We start from the raw sequence: 21153 nt of genomic DNA, 5'->3' as shown, positions 1-21153 counted from the left end.
CACGAATTTTGTCGAAATTTAAAATTTAAATGCTTATAAAAATATTATGACTATACATTTTTGATATTTTTTAATAGGAAATGAACCACTTATTAGTAAGGGTGTAGTCAATTTGCATCAAAATTGACCCTAAATATTTACAACATGTGTAATTTGCATCAAAATGTTTAAACTGCGTTTGTAATTTACACCAAAATAAAGATAATTTAAGTGTATAAATATAATTTAATATGTATTTTTGTGCTAGAAATAAAGTCTTATTATTATAAAAATTACTACTCGATAATACCCATTACTAATAGATATTCATTTTGGAGCAAATTGCGAACTCCTATTAGTAATCTTGCATTAAATTTTTAATCATTTTTATCCATTCATAATTTTTTGAATGAAAAAAAACGGTACTTGTTTGTTATCGCTTCACCGGTATGACGTATAAATTAATCCCCCTCCCCATATAAATAAAATAAATTATATAATAAATTAATTAATTAATTAAATATTATTAATTAGAAAATGTATTATAATTATAAATTTAAAAAATATATATAATTGCATACTGCAAATTCATTTTATCGTATTAAATGTATTTTTTTGGATTGGTTTGAACAAAATAGGTAATAAATTAACGAAAGACAGCAACGTTCTAATATATTATGATATAAAATATAGTTTTTTTATTTCCTAAAATAGATCATCTATCACAAGCTTAACACGATAATTGTAGGAGCAATATAACGGAACATAATACAATTATATGGCAGGGCGATAAATTGTATAGGTAACAAACAAGTACCAAAAAAATTTAAAAAACCAAACATTTAAATTTTCTATAACTAACTAAAAAAAAATTTTCTGTGGTTATTCGTTTTTAAATTATAACAAAATAAAGTAATTAATTTAATCAAATTCGAGTTTAGCCTAAAAATTCCCGTTTTCCTTAATTTTTTCAGGTCCTTATCCCAATTATAAAAATAAGTATTAAGAATTTTTAATTTTTACCTCTCTAAAATAAAAACTATATACAGTTTGATATCCAAAATAACATTCTAAGTTAAAAATTGAATCATTTGATCTAAAACTCATTGTATCCAAACAAAAAAAACGCACTGCTCAGAATCTAAAAAATAAATCTTAACATCAAATACTTATAAATACAATTAAAATTATTAATTTTATGAATTGCTATCATGAATTGTTTTATAGATTCTAAATATAAAAATATGCCTAGAATTAAAAAGAAAAAATCGTAAAATTATCCACTGTAATTGCAGTATTTTTGCTATATATATATATATATTTTTACTGAAACAAAACAGAAAACAATAAAGAATAGATTAATTTTAACTTGGGTTAAGTCGAGAAATACAGCTAGTTATATTATATATTGTATAATTGTATCGTAATGTATTATTGTATTAGGTATATTAATATTATAATATAGTAATGTACTAATATTAAATTTATTAAACTATTAAGTTTTGCCAATGACCTCAACATTCTTGGTAAAGACGTAGAAAGTGTGACAAGAAATTCAAAGTGCTTAATTAGAAATGTATTAGACAATGAGTTTGAAAGTAAGCGGGCAAAAATCAAAAGCCATGGAAATTATTGAAAGTGAAACAAAACCAAATAAATAGTACACAATTACCTATACCTTTGAAAAAGTAAGTACCTTAAAATGGATTTAAATCAAAGAAGGGATTGAAACTTAGAAATTAATAATGGAATATAGAAAGCGGAAAACCCGTATACCTACCTACTACAGAGTACTACCTTAACTATCCATGTACTATGTCTTGCTAAAATTTGATTTTAAATCAAAGCTATTCTCGAATCTCGAAACACAGATTAATTAGGTACTTTTGAGAACAAAATAATAAGGAACATTTATGGACATAATACCTATCATATAGAAAAAAGCAAGCATAGAACAAGGTAAAACATACAACTGAAGAGTGAGAGAGGAGACATTGTAGGTTATTAAATATATATTAACTATATAAAAAGCCTGTTTTTAAACTTAAATCATAAATATATATATGAGTAATTACTAATTAAATGTGATGGACGTAGACGATAGTACGAGTACATTATATTAACTTGTGGTGGGATGAAGGAAGACTAAGTACTTAAACTAATTTTTCAGAAACTTTAGCGTACTTACTCTTATTTTTAAGGGAAACGGGACGCGATTTTGCTTTTTTATCAAAATTCGCGAAATAAAATCATAATTTGTCTTGGATAGATTATCATTATTTCAAAACCACGCATCTATATATAAATAAATAGTTAAAAATTAATGTATTTTTATTAATTTACTTTTATTAACCTTTTGAGTTAGTTATTATTTTTAAATATAATATACATAACAGGTACAGTAATTACCTATATCTTATATTAACTTATTTATTTTTATTTTTCTAATTGATTATTTATCAAATTATAAATATTTCTTATATGATTTAAAGAATAGGGGTGTAGTGGCATAGCCCTCGCACTCTTAATAACGGTAAATAAGTAATGGGGACGCTCTTTTTTAAAAGTAAATAGAGCCCTCCTACTTTAATTTTGCCAAGACAAGCACTGATATACCCTACAGACTATAGTCTACAGTACGAGTAGCAAGTACTATATAAGAAAGCGGTAATGTTAAAATAATCGGCGTTAATGTTTTAAAAAAAAAATTGAAAAAAAATGTTCCAGCAAATAATAACATATAACAACAAATAATAACTAAAAATTAACAAAAATTGTAGTTATAATATAACCTTCTTATTCATTTTTTATACGTGTACTATCACATATAATTAGTAATTACTTGTATACTCGTATATTTATGATTTTAGTTTTAAAGCAATAGTACCGATTGACACAAAATGTAATCTATTTCATATGCCTACATGTTTTACATATTAATAAATAATACATGTTAAATTTTTAAAATAATACAAAATGTTTCAATTTTATTATTTGCCTGACTTAAAATAAGTATTTAACTAAATGTCAAGGGGGATAGTAAAATTGCATAAAAATTAAATTCTTTGACTGATTTGACTATATACCTACAGGTTACGAAAGATATATATTACAAAGAGATAACACAGAAAGAACAAAGACTACGATTAACTAGAATCTAAACGGTAAGAGACCGACAGGTAGACCTAAGAAGTGTTGGAAGGACAAAATAAAATAACATGACGACATTGAATAATTAGACATCATAACAAATTAGGAAGTTTAGGTATTTAATCTATTCTGTGGTTTAAGTACACAGAAGATAGAAAAATATGGAGGACTTTAACAGCTGCATAAGCTCTTGAAGAGCTGGAAGGCGAAAGAAGAAGAAGAAGAAGAAGATTAGAATATTAAAACATATAATGTTACAAAAAATATACGTTTTATTTTTTTAATATTAAAATATTATGCAAAATAATTAAAAATTTTCCAAGTATGCAATATGCAAATACAATAGCCAATGGGTATTAAATTTTAACCGTTTATTCAATACCTAGTCTTAAATTCAAATATATATTTTATATAGCTGTTTTTTAAACTAGTTAATAAATATATTATGTTAATTCAAGAACTAATTTTATATTATTAGCTTAAGTAAGAGAGTTTGAATTTATCTATCAATTATGATCAAACTTATATGAGTAAGAACACTATTTATTATTTCTCGTTGAATTTGTATGATATTTTACGTAAAAACCGACAAGAAATAATAGATAATGTTCTTACCTTAAAGTTGTAGATATTATGGGTCAATTCATTCTAATATTAAAGCTAGAACAAATAACAACACAAAATCGGCTCTAGCTCTATACAAATTTACTAGATTATAATATGCTTGTAAGACGGAGACAACACATGCGGATGTAGGATCATCTTAAATTTAAATTATAATTACTCGTATTATAAATTTATCCATTTTAACTAATAGTCGACCGACGAGGTAGGTTTTATCTGGCCCCGGAAATTAAGTTGCGATGGAAGTATTATGGTAATATTACTAATATTTATTTTATTTATAGTCCATCGATACATGGTAAAATGCGATATGCAATATTATGATAACATCAGTAATTATACCACACAATAAGATAATAGATTATACCTTTAAAATAATTTTAAAAATTATTTATATTTTAACTCGTTAACCTAACTTATAGTTTAATAGTTAAATACTATCTGACATCTGTTACCATAGCTCTGCCCTCTATTAATATTTTTAATCAAAACTTTTTTTTACTTGTCAAAAATTCAAAAATTATATTATTTATAGTTTATACATAGATAGATATTGTACTAAAAAAAATACTCTGTTTAATTAATATTCTTTTAATTAATTATTAACTATTTGAGATGCATAAATGTCAAGTATAATTATTTTCAAAATAAAAATGTTAAAATGAATTAACATTTGTAAAATATATATAAAAAAAAATGGGTGATTTCATGCAAAATTATTTTCAAATTATAAAAAGCTGGAAAGTAGGTTATTGCTCTATAATATTGATCAGTAGTTATCAAATGTACTTCGTCATTAAGCAATGCATTTATTAAATTTGAATTCAATGATAAGTCATTGTATTCGAAAAATGATTCTGAACGGACTGAACGAAGATGATCTGTCAGCCTATATGGCTATATTATTAAGTATTACAATTAAATATTAATTAGTGTTATACATTAATTTTACTATTTTTACTTAAAATATCATTAATGTATTTTTACACTGTGTATAAATACACTTTCATCTCTACTAATCACATTGTTATAATAATTGCAACTATTCATTTCTAACCTTGCCATAATAACTAGTTCACCCGTTGCACCATATTTTAAATGGTCGACAATACTATTGATGATTATGTTGATTTGACTTTTTGGCACGAGGTGAGTGACGATCTATTGTTTTGAACTAGAAACACGGATGTCAGCGACGCCGGATCCGTGGAAACCGTGAGTTTCACTAGGATCCGGCGGCGCGCAACTCCGGCTGCTATCGCGGATGATAAACCTGGCCGACTGAGGGACACGCCAGTGGCGAGAGAGAGAGGACAACTCTCTTTTTCGTCGCGAGGCGAACCGAAGACGGCCGGGTCGCATCCATCCGGTGGCCGCCGAGGTTAGGTTAGGTTAGGCCCCGTGCCGTTTTGGTCTCCGTCGCTCGTCAAAGAGTCGCCGTGACGCCGTCTGCACCGTCGTCTGATGCGCGCATGACATCGCGCACTAGCCGCTCGCCATCAACCATCGCTCCCGCGGCCGAAGCTGTCGAGCTTCGCCTTGCCGTCTAGTGGTCGTCGTATCGTGCGTCCGAGCAATACGATCTCGTGTCACTCGTCTGTTCGTGGGCTGGTCGGAAAACGTTGCTGAGGTACCCAGTGACCTGTAACACATTGCATTTTGGCAATGAATCGCCATCTCGTATTCCCCCCCTACCTAGTTTCGTGTTGTTCTGTCGATGTTTTTTTTCCTTTTTTGTTATCATTGTTATTATTGTTTTCTTGTTATTCTTGTTCAAATTTTCATTTTTTTTTATTTATAAAATGTATTATTATACCAACTGTTAGCCCATATGGCAAATTTTTTTCCGGATTAATTTATTGTTTCATTCGTTTACACCGATTTTTTCTTATCAAAATGTATTACATTACTAATAGTTCTTACAGCAAGTTTTTTTCTGTAATTAATTTTTGTTTCATTTGCTTAAACTTTTTTTATCATCAAAATGTATAATGTTGTTAGCCTTTTAGGCAAACTTTTTTGTTTAAAGATAATTGATTTTTTTGATTTATATCAATTATATATACCTTTAAGCTTTATTTGTTATTAAAATATGAATAAATTGAAAATCATATTTACACAATGAATTTCTGTTATATTTTTTATTTATAAATATATAAATCAATTATTAAAAATAAACGACTTATAAAATCGTTAAAAACTTTTCAAAGCTTATTACAAGAGATATTTAAAAGAAGATGCAACAAAATAGGTTCAACAGTTAGTAGTTGTTTTACCAATTAAAAAACACTACTTGTAACAATACACCGGGAAAACTGAGAAAAATAAGCAACTAGATATAGGTACTAAAGAGTGTTGTAGGTTTGTAGCACCAGTAGAATATGACGGATGAGCAGGTATTTGCAAAATGGTCATAAGAATCAAGAATCCCTCCCCTGAAATGTAGGTGTATACTACACTTGCATCAGTGGCGTGCAGTCATGGTATCTTCTACAGTGGCGTAGCCAGAATTTTTTTTAAGGGGGGCTATTAATAAAATAAAATAAATCTAAAACCGTGTTAAAATAATAAAATAATTGAATGATAATGATTATTATCACCAATGCAAAGAACTATATTATTGTGAAGTGGATTTAAAAAAAAAATTAAGTTTCGTTTGATCTGAAATTATAATTTATTTATTTATTGAAATTTGCAAGGCAACCTAAAAATATTTACAATTAAATATTAACATTTATTAACATACCTATATAATATCTACATATCAAAATGTACATACGTTTTTTTTCACATAAGTTACAAGCAAGGCTCGGGACTTAAAACACTTAAAATCATTAAAATAAGCGCTTAAAATCATTGTTATAAGCACTCAAATAAGCATTTAAAATCTTAAATTTAAGCAAAAATATTTAATAAAAAAAAAAAAACTCTTTTTATATAATAAAGTAGCCAGTAGCATAGATTAAATATACATTAAGTATAACTAACCTAACTAGACATAATTTTAACTATACTAAAAATAATATAATCAAAGATTACAAAAAATATTGAAACAAAATGATTAAGAAAAGTTTCTAACTAGAAGTCAAAAAAAAAATAAATAAATCTTTTTATTATAAAAAAATCAAATTTCATTTTCAAGACATTTTATCTTATTGTATATAGATTTTCCGAGGGATTTTCTGAAAAAACTAAAAAACTGGTCAAAAAAGCAAAAATAATCAGAAAAACTAAAAATAAGCATCTTTTTAAAAAATTGTTGAAAAAAACACTTTCAAATTTCATAATTTAACGTGTTATAACATGACATATACTTACTTCCATAGCACTGCTACGTTTTAAGTCAATCCATAAAAATAAGTAAAAAGCATATGCTTTAAGTCCCGAACGGACGGCCGAGCCCGGGTTTAAGGTATTCAACAATGAAAGTGATGAGTTTATAATCAGGCCCGTAGACTTTGTACTAAGATTGGTAAATGCCAAATGGTAAGTACTAAGTAATAGCCAATTGGTAATTAATATTTATAATATGAATATGAATCATATACCTACAAAATATTTTATAATATTACAATAATTTATATTTTATCGGTTCGAGTATGTTGAGGATCAGAGTGCATATACTATATAATAGGCTGGACCGGCCAGTCGCCGGTTTGTAATTCGCATTTCGCATTTTTGCACGGTTTCTTCCAATCTTTGATAGAACACTCCAACGCGCCGAGAAAATTTGCAAAGACACTTCGAACTCGTCCGCGTTTCGCCACGAGCGCTATCTACAAACGCGGCGGAGGAATGTGGCGCGCGCTTGTGTCTTACCGTGCGTCGGTGCAAACTGCAAACGGCAAGACGTGTGTGTGTGTGTGTGTGTGTGTGTGTGACGAGTGACGACGCTCGGAGTCGAGGCGCAAAAAATAAGTGGAAAAAAAAAGTCCCGATTTAACATTGATTGTTCCGTGATTGTAGCGACTAGCAGCCTGTCGACAGGTACGTTCGAAGATAGCGTAGGAGGCGCCGGCGCGTGACGTACCGTCGACTTATATTCTAATTTTTTAAGACAGTCGATCACCGGGTTTTATCGTTTGTTGTGTCGTTGTTTCGTGTACCGTGTATTGTACTATTGCGTCCTTGTGTCTTAACGCCGCTTGCCAGAAAATACGAACTTTTAGTTTTCCATTTCCCTCGATTACTTGACTCTGGATTTTTCAGTCTGCCGGCCTCCCGGAGCGAGTAAGCTCGTTGTTTGCGCCTTTGCAGTTTTACGACCAGTGTCGGGGTATAGCGAGTGGTGCCGGTGCGGTATATCTACACGCCTCCGAGATGATGGATTCGCCGACCACACCGCCGGGCTACATGTCCGAAGACGGCGATAATAACGAATCTCACAGTGAGTAGTTCAGTAATAGTCGATTGATAGTGACGACCTGGCTCCCATGCATTTTGTTAGTCGTCGTTACTTTTTCTTAATGTACATATTATGAGTAGGTATGAGTCCCAATCCTACTGTGATGGGAGTATTGGACACCCAACCCGTCCTTTACTGTGAACCTGTATTTTGGTGCTCAATTAGCTATTATGAGCTCAATACCAGAGTCGGAGAAACGTTCCACGCTTCTCAACCTTCTATATCAGTTGATGGCTTTACAGGTAACAAAAGTCATATGCTTAGCATTATTTTCTCATATTTTAATGATTTCCTTTTCAATTTCAGATCCCAGTAATTCGGAACGATTTTGCTTGGGCCTATTGTCAAACGTCAATAGGACAAATGTAGTTGAACAGATTAGGCGTCATATCGGAAAAGGTGTACGACTTTACTACATTGGTGGCGAAGTATTTGCAGAATGCCTTAGCGATTCTAGTATTTTTGTACAATCACCTAATTGTAATCAGAGATATGGATGGCATCCAGCTACTGTTTGTAAGATACCTCCAGGTATGTTTAATTTTATTTAGAGGTTTAATTAATGTAATGGTTTGCTAAAAATTGCCTAAATGCAATATAAACCATGGAGTATTCATACTGGTATGTACCTAATTATATAAATTGTATCTATACAAATTTAAGTTTCTTTTTTATAAAGTTATTTACTGGGTTGTCATAAATCATAGTTTGGAATATATGGTCCATTTTTTTGATAAAAATTTTACAAAGTTTTTGTCATCAGTTATTACTTATTGGTTTTTTATAGGTAACTCATTTTTATTTGTAACATTGAGTTAATTTCTACCTTAAAAGAACTCTAAGTTCAATGCTGATCATTGTGTATGATATTTCAATGACAAAAAAAAATAAGATGTTTTAACTTAAACCTGGTGGTTGACATGGAGCAGGTAAAATTTTTCCCATTAAAATTATACATAATTATTTGTCTCCGTTTAAATAAAATAAAATATGGTAACTTCATTTAAACATGCTTGATTTGATTACATTATTTTAACATAATTGATATCCTTAAAAGATAATTATGTTATAAGTTTTTACATAAACTTTCAAATAATACATACATAAACAAGTAATTAAAAGTAGCGATTATTATTGTAAGCAACATAATATTTTATTGTATTGGTATAAAACATGTACGTACCATATATTTTAATTAATTGATAATGATTAATAAGTAAAATTCAGAATTCTTACCTTATTGGATGATAACTACCACACCTATTTATTTAAATAAAAAGTAAACTATGATAAAATATTTTTCAGTTGTTTTACTAAGTACATAAAATTTTATCTAATAGCTGTCTAATATAGTTTACATGTCTTAAAATAAATACAGTAAATTTCCGTTACAACGAATACGAATACAACGAAAAATCCCGTTATAACAAAAGTCATAGAAGTTCCTTGCCGAAAAGCAGGCCTTATAAAGAGCTTATTCGAATTTTTGTTATAACGGAAAAAAAATTTGGTCCCCTAGAGTTCATTGTAACGGGATTTTACTGTATTACTAACTTTTCTATTTATAATTATAAATCATAAATATAATTCCAACTAGAGGCCTAATAAACTAAACATGACAAAACCACTTGAACTCTATTTCCAACTACATATCTATGTAAATTAATTAGGAGACTAGGAGAGAGCAACTAATTATAAATAGATCCAGAATAGGACACTATGTAAATATAATATAATATGTAGTGCGACTTATGAAAAACTATCCTTATAATCAAACACATAATCATTTATTGTCATAAGTACACAACATCATGTCACCTTCTCAAAAATCCATCTATATCAATAAAAGCCCACAACACTATCATTATTTTAAAATTTTCCAAAGAATTAAACTATAAACAAATCTGTATGAGATATATTTAATATCTTTTCTAGGCCAATAATCTTTATCGTTGTAAATACTATATTTTGTTGTCTTAAATTTTTCTAATATTTACTTATGATCATTTTTTTTTATTAATTTTACCATTAATTATAGATTGTCTAATAGATTATAATCAATGATTTTTCTAACTAATTTTTATCTTTACAGGTTTTTATTACTGAAAAATTATTATTATATTTTATTGTTAATTTAGGTTGTAATTTAAAAATCTTCAACAACCAAGAATTTGCATCTCTTCTATCTCAATCAGTAAGTCAAGGTTTTGAAGCAGTGTACCAGTTAACTCGTATGTGTACGATACGTATGTCTTTTGTTAAAGGCTGGGGCGCTGAATATAGGTAAATTATATTTATTTTTTTATTTTTATATTTAAAACTTTTTACTTGTATAAAAAATTGTATTTAATTATATTTATAGGCGACAGACAGTTACATCAACTCCTTGTTGGATAGAACTACATTTAAATGGGCCATTGCAGTGGTTGGATAGGGTTCTTACACAAATGGGTTCGCCTCGCTTGACATGTAGTTCTATGTCGTGATTCAACTTATAAATTTAAACCCACCTTTATTATTACTATATTTTTTTTAACTGTACATAACTCTTGGAATGGCTGTCTAGTTTAAGGTCGTGAATTGAATCTGTATTTAACCTAATCGACTAATTGGAACAGTGGTTTTGTGTTTTTATGTTTTTATGTTTTTTATGTAACATGAAAAAAACAACATTTACACCGAAATGTTAGTGATAGATATTTAGAATTATTATTGAGTAATAGAGTTAAGAATTTTTATTATTATTATTATTAATATATTTTTTTTATGTTAAAAATAAAAATTTTAAGTAACATGACTTTAAATATATATATGAATATATTATAGTGTTAAGTTTTAAGCTTTTATTTTATAGGTTTGTTCAGTTTGAATTAAATTGTTTAATGTTGTATTAATTTAATTTAATAACATGTGAAGCCAATAAAAAATCTAAAACCATAGAACTTCTAGCATTAAATGAGCATGTTCATCAAACTGCTTTTTGCATTCACCACGTGCAATATTTTTTTCTTAATTAAACTGATAAGCCGTGTTTTGTAAACGCCCAGGTTGTAAACAGATGAAATATGTTAAATATTGTTTAATATTAAGCTACATACAATTTTGAATTCATTGTTTATAAAGTTTTTAAATACATCTCATTGTTTTGGCGAATAATTAATACATTTTATAAAGATTTAAATATTTTGTATATAATTATATTAAAACATACTTTTCATGTGAGATTCAAAATAAATTGGCAATTGTGATGTCAATAAGATCTTTGCAATGTTATTAAAAACATTCTTCAACATTTTTTTTATAATTTGTAATTTTATAAACTTTGAAATAAAATCTTATTAATTATAAAGTAATGAATACAAATATAATATTATATATATATAGTTGTTCGGTACTTGTAAGTACACTAATTTTTACCAAATTAAAGATAAAATAGTTACGTATAATAATTAGTTGTTCTTTAAATCTTATATTTTAAAATATTTAAAAGTAATAAAAATGTTAACTATTAAATCTTATAAGTATCTAACCTAAATTGTGATTGCTTTTGGTTTAAATATGTTCTAGTTTGTAAGTAAGTATTATATTGATGTACAATAAAGTAAATTTTCAGCAAATAATTTATTAGTAAAAATAATAAATAATAATGTTTGTCATTACTTAATATTACTTATATATAATTTATAAGTAATGAAAATTATATTTTTTTTTATAAATTTGTTGATTACCTATTTTGAATGGATTAAAAAAAAGTAATATTCACTTAATACTACATCTAAAACTAAAACTTTTTGGAGCTTGACCTTTTCTTGAATAAGGTAAAATAAAATTTATTTTTTTTATTAGAATTGAAATTAACCAATTTTGATATAACTATGTAATCTATTTTACAGTTGTAATAATTATTATTTATTACCATGTATAACTATAATTCTCAAAGTGAGTGATAGCGCCCTCTCACTCAGTGACGGTTTTGATAGTCTTTAGGGGTGGTATAAGATCCAAAGACTACTGTTTTTAAGATATACTACAGATAGTAAGAAAACATTTTGAGAACTGGAAAATGTTTGATTCTCAAAGTTGGCGGTAGATGAAATAAGTTTGAGAACCTATGATATATAAGCTCAATATCAACTTCACTATTTGATTTCATTTGTATAGATTTTTTTCAGTGATGATTTCCTAAGGACATATCATAAATGTTATATAGTAATTATTTTAATATTACTAGCTTTTATTAAATTATAGGTATCACACAACTATTACAACTGTATGAATAGGTTCAATATTCATGGTATAAATAAATAACAATTAATCTAAGTATTTTTTAAACTACTGTGTAATATATATAATGAATAATAATTTTTGAATTTTAATTAAATATCAAATACTCTTAAAGATAAAACGTTATTATAGTTTTAAATATTAATAGAAGTTTTAAAGTTTTATAAAGATTACAAAGATTTTTTTGTGTAAATTCCATTGTTTAAATACCCATAATTTTTTCACACATATAAATTTAGTTCCTTAAACCACATAATTTGAAGAAACTAAACTGAATTTATTGATAGATGGTTTATATTTGAATTGATTAAATGTATGTTAAATGAATATATAATTTGTCAAATTGTGTAAAATAAGCACCATGTGTTTGTTTTCTATAAATACTTAACAATAATGTATTTTTCATAAATATTAAAGTATGTGAATAAATGTTTAAGATTATTTTTATTCAGGAAATTAAAAAAATTTATTTTATTTTATTTGTTGATTATTGTGGCACCCCCGAAGTTGATATTATTACAGAATATTATTATTTATTATTTTAATTCATAATAAGTATCTATAATTATCATCACCTTTAGTTGCCTATTTACGACGCCGTGTTATCATAGTTTTTATGATTACATTTAAAACATAATAATTTTGTTTATAAATATAAATTATAATGTTTTGAATTTTGGAATATCTGTTAAAAATTCTTGAGTCTTCATTTATTTATTTATTTATTCATTTATTTATCCCGGTGACTAACTGACACAAGAGGATCCAATTGACACGATATTAAAATGACGCATGAGGATCTAATTGACGGGGGATTGAAATAATTATAAGGATTTTACAAATTAATTAAATTTTGTTATTAGTATTATTAATTTTTAATTATCAATGTATTTAAATGCTTTTACGTTATTATATCGTAGTAACACTATATAACAGTTGTTACCTAACATAATCCATATAATTTTTGTTTAATAGACAATTAAAAAATATTTTTTATTATAACCTAATGTTTTAATAATATACGCATAAATTATTTAATAAATAAAGCTTTCATGATGTTAGGTTTCGTTTATACATCTAATAAACAATTAAAATGTAGTAACTGAAGTTACTGAACATTTCACTTCTCAGTTAAAATAGCCATAACTCATGTCTGGTCACCATCTTATGTTTTTTTTATATTAATCAGAATAGTATATAACTTAGTATAACTATATAACTATAGCTACTATTATATTATAATTATTGCTTAAAAGTTTTAACTTTATTCATATTCTCACTCCCTACCTCAGAAATCAGAGGTTAGTCATAAGTCCAGTGGCGCCGATCTATATTTCATGTTATGGGGAAAAAATGCTGGTGTTACTGTGTTAAACCGACCTACTAAAAAAATGTTTAGTTAGGTACGTTTGAATGGTACTATATTTATTTCTAACTATATACATACAAGATACTGCATAACAAACTATTTTTGATTATCACCCACCCACCCATAAATATTTCTGGGGAATTTGCTCCAGTTCATACCCGTATTCGGCGCTACTGTTAGTACATATGCCAAATTTGAATATTGACAAAACTGAATATTATAACGATTATAAGTATAATTATCTATTTTGTTTTAAGTTATTACAAAAATATTATTTAAAGACACCAATTCGTGTATTATTATTTAACACTAACAGAAAAGTATTCAAAATATTATGTAGATTAGTTTTAAGCTGTTTATGCCATAAACTTATTAACACCTCGTCAGGGGTCTTTGAGACTATCAAAAAAAAGTAGTAAAGCAATAAAAAAGTTTGAAGAAAATTGTAGTATAATTTAATATTTTTATCTATTTTGAAAATAATTATGATGGTTTTCGATATTAATATTAATTATTGATAATATAATAATATTTTGTATTATATTTTTACATTAATAATGAAAAGACGGGTGTCATTTAAGAATAATACATGCGAAAAATATCGATAACAACAACTAATTTATGCGATGTCAGTGGCAGAAATTTTGAATGAGTCTAGTCTCAATATACTGAAAAACATCTATACAATCTACCCCGCCCTCCGCCTTGTCGTGCATATACAATTTGTATAATATTGAGTACACCATTGAGTCTCTCGAAAAGACTCCCTAATAAATTTAAATGTCTGGCTAATAATAATATTACAATATAATAAAACAGTATACGATCTATGGATATGGACCTATCATATTAATCTATCATCTATGGCAATCATCAATCTTCGCTATTCGTCGGAGACGATTGACGGTTGTAAATGTTGTAATAATTTTAACGGAGAAAAAAATAGACATACAAATCGTTCAACCGTACTTTAAAATATATAATAGTTTACACACATATGCTGTTCTGTTCAGCTTATTTTTATGAAATATCTCAATATCTTCAATTCGAAACGTGGTTAAGACGGACGAGGAAAGGTGTTTCTGGGTTCACTGATTACTGAACATATGGACATTAAATATGACACAACTAAGTTTCACAAAAAAAAAATTGATGTTTAACGTGAGTTTGATTTTCTATACTTTTGGAGCTTTAATTTACTTTTTTAGACATAAAATTAACAGGGGTGTTCCCATAGGGTTATACTACACATACGCCGTATACTCTCAAGATTTTTTTTCAATATTATGGGTATACTGCGTACCTATGCTCTCAATCTCAATTTTTTCCATATTATTGACACGTTCTTTACTGGCTCAATTCCTGTAGACCACAAGAAACATATTCTTATTTTATTAAATGTTTATATTTGATGATATAGTATACTCTCAAAAAAATAAATGGGAACACCACTGAAAATAAATACATACTTATTGCACCGGACTATCTTCTACCCGCTGTATGACGTATACGTATGAATATTTTATTCCCGAACGCGAATGCATAAAATACGTGAAACCGAAAATACATAATCGTCATATTACCAGACCCATTTTATAGAATAATAATTTATATTTATATTAATTGTATAAATAGCATTTTTTATTTTATTTTTAACCGGCTGAGTACCCGACTAATAAAAGTTTTTTTTATCCCTAACAAAAATAAAAAGTTTTCTGAAAAGACGCATTAATATTTTTTTATAATTGTCTAAATTTTGAATTTTTATGACATTATTAGATATTCATTTCATATTTCTGTGATAACTATTTCTGCTCAACCGATTTTTGTTTTTTTGTAGTAATTTAAAAACGAATAACTGTAGTTATTTGACAATTTTACCAAATGTTAATGTTTGCATTTCTTATAAATATTATAGAATTTTCAAAATATTTTGACTATACTTTTATAGGATAAAATAAACATAGCATAATACCATAAATAGATGCATTTATTATATATATGAATTAATATCACAATTTATCTGAGCATAATAATTAGAACTTATCGATTAATTTTAAAATCAGTAAAAATAGTGTGAGTATGTATTATTCCTAAACAAGGCGGTACCGAAACGGAAATGATATATGACTATATGTGTATAACGAGTTGAATGTGAATAACTGCTTGTATTTAAAAATTAATTTTATTAATTTTGTTAGTCCTTCTTTATTATATGTAATAGATCATAATCTATTAACTATTTAGTATGTAATATCAGTTTAATGATTAAACTTTTAAATATTTTTAAAACTATTAATCATTTAGTTCAGCCAAACCGTATAAAAACGTAAATAACCGTTATACAATTATAATTTAAAAAAAAATTCAGGATAATATACAATTATTATGATTTTACGTATGAAATAAATTAGATACCAAAAGTTTCGTATGTAAGACAGCTGAAATATAATAATAAATCCTATAAAATCACAAAGAGTTCTATAAAAAAAACATTATTATAATATTTATCATCCATGGCAAACGACAATCGTTGACATTTGTAGGAGACGATTAACAATTCTAATAATTATATTGAACAGTCGTCAAACAACAGCCTTCAGTACATGACAAGTACTCTCATTTTTATAAATTATTTCAATCATTCCATTCCGAAGCGTAAAGAAGACGAATGAAGAAATAAACTAGCTGTTTCTTCGGTGGCTGTGCACGTTTGAACTTTAATATGACACAGCTTGATTTCGCCGAAAAGCGTCGAAGGATACTTACGTAGGTTAATTGTCCTATAATTTTAGGGTAGTAATAAATTTAATTTTTATACATAAAATAAATATTTATTGACTTGTACAAGCTGTTACCCCGATGACAGACCTATATTTTATTTTCGATCGTCCAGTCCAATGAAGTGGTCGGCAACCGGCGGGTTATTGTATACGACCCGTTTTAAATTCTAAAACACTAAAACAAAGTTCTAGACAATATTTTTTTCCGTAGTAAATAATTTAAGAATATAAAATTTTTATTTTTATCTGGTCCGCTGACTGTTTTTAATTTGTGAATGTGGCCTGTGAGTTCAAAAAAGTTACCGACCATGCATCAATGATGAAATTGCCAAAAATAAAACAAAGTCGTTAAGTACACCTTAGATCCTGGACGTAGCGAAAAATGTATAATGATTTTAATTATGTAATTTATTTTCTGTTTGTCATGAATTCTTGTAGCAAATATGATCTATTTGGTACTTTGGGTAGTAAATAGTAAAATAAAACAAAAAATTTCAGATCTTGCCATAATATCGGAAAAACAACAAAACTGAAATAATTACGCTATATCCTTGTATAATTTCAACCCGGAGCAAGATTGGCAGCATCAATAAGAAGCTCATCTTAATATCAACTGTCGAAAGGATTCGTTTGTATTATATTAGAATTTTTAGAATCGTAGTAGGTAGAGTATACTATATATAATATTTATTAGTGAAGAAGAATTTGTCACAAAGTTGATGGAAAATGTGTGGACTGTATTTCAACACGGAAGACGATCGGCAGCATCAATAACATCTGAATAACAAGTGTCGCAAGGCTGTGTTTGTTTAATACTATAATTTTTTGAACAGTAGTACAGTATATTATGAATATTTACTTAAATTATATTTAACTTTAATGGGTTTTTTTTTCAGATAATATACTGTACTACGGTTTTAGGTGTTCTTTTTATTTTAATAATACGTTGATAAATTACCAATTTTTTTTCTCATTACATAGCTAATTCATCTTTGTGTATGTTTAAATTTATATATTTTATAGTTATTGTGCTGTTTAACTTTCTTATAAAAGAGAGCGAGGAATTTAAAAGGTGGCCACCGAACAGAAAGTTAAACTGCAATATACTATAATCTTCTTAGTTCTTGTTTACATTTTTAACTTATGAATATAAAATTTAAAATTAATTTAAATCCAAAAATAAAAGAACACCGACACAGATTTCTGAAATATTAAAATTGTTTTTCTATTGCATTTAATCTGCACATTAGTTTGTAGTTTTATAGGAATCAAACATTTAGCTGTATCATGGACTACTCACCGACGATGAATTTGTCATTGAGCTTATGGAAAATGTGTCGGCACTCGGCTTCGTTTCAACACGGAGGACGCCTGGCAGCGGCAAAAAGAAATTCAACTGTCGAAAGGAATTGTTTGTATTATTTAATAATTTTTAAAATCGTAATAGGTACAGTATACTATATATGAATATATTATATTTATATTTATTAGTGAAGAAGAATTTATCACAAAACTGATGGGAAATGTGTCGGCACTCTGCTTCGTTTCAACCCGGAGGAAGATTGGCAGCAAAGTTGATTGTTGTATTTCAACACGGAGGACGTTTGGCAGCAGCAAAAAGAAATTCAGCTGATAATCAACTGTCGAAAGGATTTGTTTGTATTATACTATTATATAATAATTTTTAGAATCGTAGTAGGTACAGTATACTATATATAAATATATAATATTTATATTTATTAGTGAAGAAGAATTTGTCACAAAACTGATGGGAAATGTGTCGGCACTCTGCTTCGTTTCAACCCGGAGGAAGATTGGCAGCTCATCTTAATATCAAGTGTTGCCAGGATGTGTTTGTTTTATAGTATAGGTTAAGTTAGGTTATTATAATAGTATATTATAATAATTTTTATTTAGTTGTCCCCTTACGCATCAGCGCTCATCTCTCATCCACTCATCCAACACATTGACTATCGCCGGCCGGCAACACACATATTATACACATTACCCGTTTTTGTAGCATGTACAATAGCGAAAATCATATTTTTATTCCTAGGTTTCCTTATTGAAATAAATTATATAGTATTATTGATATCTTCATAGTGTTTAAGTTATTGTATATTTTTTTTATGATTTGAATGCATTCATATGATCAATGGCATATTTAGGAATTTTAGAATAAGGGCAACACATATTTTGCCGCCTCCTCCCAATAAAAAAAAAAAAAACTAAAAAACTTCTACACCACGCAATGGTGAAACTTTTAATACCATAGAACACCATTTTATATAAATACTATAGTATTCTACACCTCTATGGCACACATTTGCTGTGACTGTACCCAAAGCTCCTACCTAAATATGCCGCTGTATATGATGTGTTCTCGCTTACGATGTGGATTAGGCCTACTGGGGACACCACAATAAAAAAAACGCGCCTCGTGTAATACCTCATAAAGTTATTAAACAACACGGACAATGTTTTTGTACGTCGTTTAATAATAAAGGTGGTGTGGAAAATTACCTAACACTGTTATTCTTATCTTATAGTTACCTTGTAAACATTTTTTTATTAAATACCAATTAATTAATTATTTATATCAAGAAACGAGAAATATTAACGTTTTATAAAGTATTACAATAAAATAGTTTTGAAAAAAAATATTGTTAAGAAATATTGTTATCTATCTGTGACTATTATGTTTAGATGATCCATAGGAAAAACTACCATTATAAATACATATAGTTCTTAACTAAAAATTTTGAATTTATACAATATTTATTTTATTCAGTATTCTTGTATAGTTTGTATAGTTATATTAAATACTATTGTATTCAAATTTTAAACATAACTAAATTAGCATCAGCCATATTTGAGCATTATAGCTTTGATTTAATTGTTAATAACTGAATAACTGTTTTCTTTTTATATTTGTTTGATTATTGCTATAATATGTTAATCATTAATGTGTTATTAATGTATTATTTTAAATTGTATCATAGATAAATTTTCACTTATCTATCATTTATGTGTATAGAATAATGATGTAGGGGGCAGATTCACTCTCCGTTTGCTTTTGAAAGCTATTGGGCTCAACGCTCAAGCATTATATTTAAGAAACATATTTATATTAATAGCGCTAGTGACAATATTGTCATCGACATTTGCGAACTGTGCGTCAGATCTCAGTGTTTACTATCCTATATTCGATATTCCAAATAATTGTTAAATAGTCAAATATTTGATTTTTTTTAAAATTCAAAGTTGTATCCAAACTAACATTTGAACGAGTAGTTTTTAAGTTATTTAACCTTATGTAGTAAGACCACCGTCAGGTTAGGTTGATATGATAATACAGTAGAATGTCGATTATCCGCACCACAAAATTGTTGTACAAATTTATTTTTAATTTAATTTAATTTAGTTCTATCGTTAGCTATGTTCGTTTTGTCGTGTTTTTATTATATGAAATACGAGATTATTTTATTATCTACTAGGGGCCTACAGTTCACTCTAATGTATTATAGGTTTTATAGGTACGTTTTACACAAAGTAAATTATTTTTTAACTTTATTTTTAATGCTTATTTGATTATCCGCACCCACTCGATCCCAATTAACGCGAATAATCGATGTTCTACTGTATATAGTTTTGAAAAATATTGGGGCTATGCTAATTTAAAAAGTATGTTGATTAGGTAGTATAAATTCATCAATATTTTATACTTTGCAAAAACTGTTTTATTGTAATTAGTAGATTAAATATTACTTACATAGTTACCTCTATTTTTAAGTTTTTTAAAACCATTTTTCAGAATTATTATGAGAATATAGTTTGATAAATATTTTCAAAAAAATAATTTCCTTAATTATTCGCAATAAAAGGTTATTTCTCATTTGAAAAAATAAGTCTATACAGTTACATAACATAGCTTAATCAATGTATAATTCCTGTGTATTTGAATTTAAAAATATGGCCTTTAGGCAAAGTTGACTCTAAAATTTGAAAGTCCAACATAAATTTAACATTAAAGGAATAAGTGGCCATACAATGCTTGTAAATAAGTATAGTCACCCTGTATACTATAGGTTTCTATGTACTTACCTATTATAATAAATAGGTATTTGAGCAAGTTCCTTTAAAAATTATATAATATAAATTCTACATTAACATAATCGATAATTCATATATCGTGTATATTAGAATATAATGATTAATGAAACGTTACTACTTATTTAAAACATCGAATCTAATATCATAACTAATGAAATTAGAGATTTTACTAACGCCATGTAACTCACTTATACTTCATAATACTTAAATTATATTACTCTAAATTATCGCCGATATCTGGGTATCTAAATGACGTGGTAGGTTATAGTTAATATGGAATCTAAAGTGTCTTCGAGGTTCCAAATGTCCGAAGGGATCCAGTTGACGTACGTGGATCTACTTGCCGCGGGATCTAGGTGGTACGTAACCGTATATTATGACGTAGCACCGGTTTATCATTGTTATTATCATTGGGTATGCATCTTTGTTATCAGTCGCTGCAACCA

The 21153-nt window shown here is 27.5% G+C and overlaps 1 protein-coding gene across 1 annotated transcript; it reads left to right on the top strand.

Moving 5' to 3' along the window:
* Positions 1-7619: 7619 nt before the first annotated feature.
* LOC113559507 (mothers against decapentaplegic homolog 3-like) lies at positions 7620-10883 on the top strand. Its single transcript, XM_026965328.1, has 5 exons — positions 7620-8140; positions 8239-8400; positions 8465-8689; positions 10297-10441; positions 10521-10883. Exons 1-5 carry the CDS (start codon positions 8074-8076, stop codon positions 10642-10644), a joined length of 723 nt encoding a protein of 240 aa, XP_026821129.1. The 5' UTR covers positions 7620-8073; the 3' UTR covers positions 10645-10883.
* Positions 10884-21153: the final 10270 nt, after the last annotated feature.

This window comes from Rhopalosiphum maidis, chromosome 4, assembly GCF_003676215.2.
Source record: "Rhopalosiphum maidis isolate BTI-1 chromosome 4, ASM367621v3, whole genome shotgun sequence".
NCBI lineage: Eukaryota > Metazoa > Arthropoda > Insecta > Hemiptera > Aphididae > Rhopalosiphum > Rhopalosiphum maidis.
The sequence above is the reverse complement of the archived record's forward strand: the minus strand, read 5'-3'. Positions and strand labels throughout refer to the sequence as shown.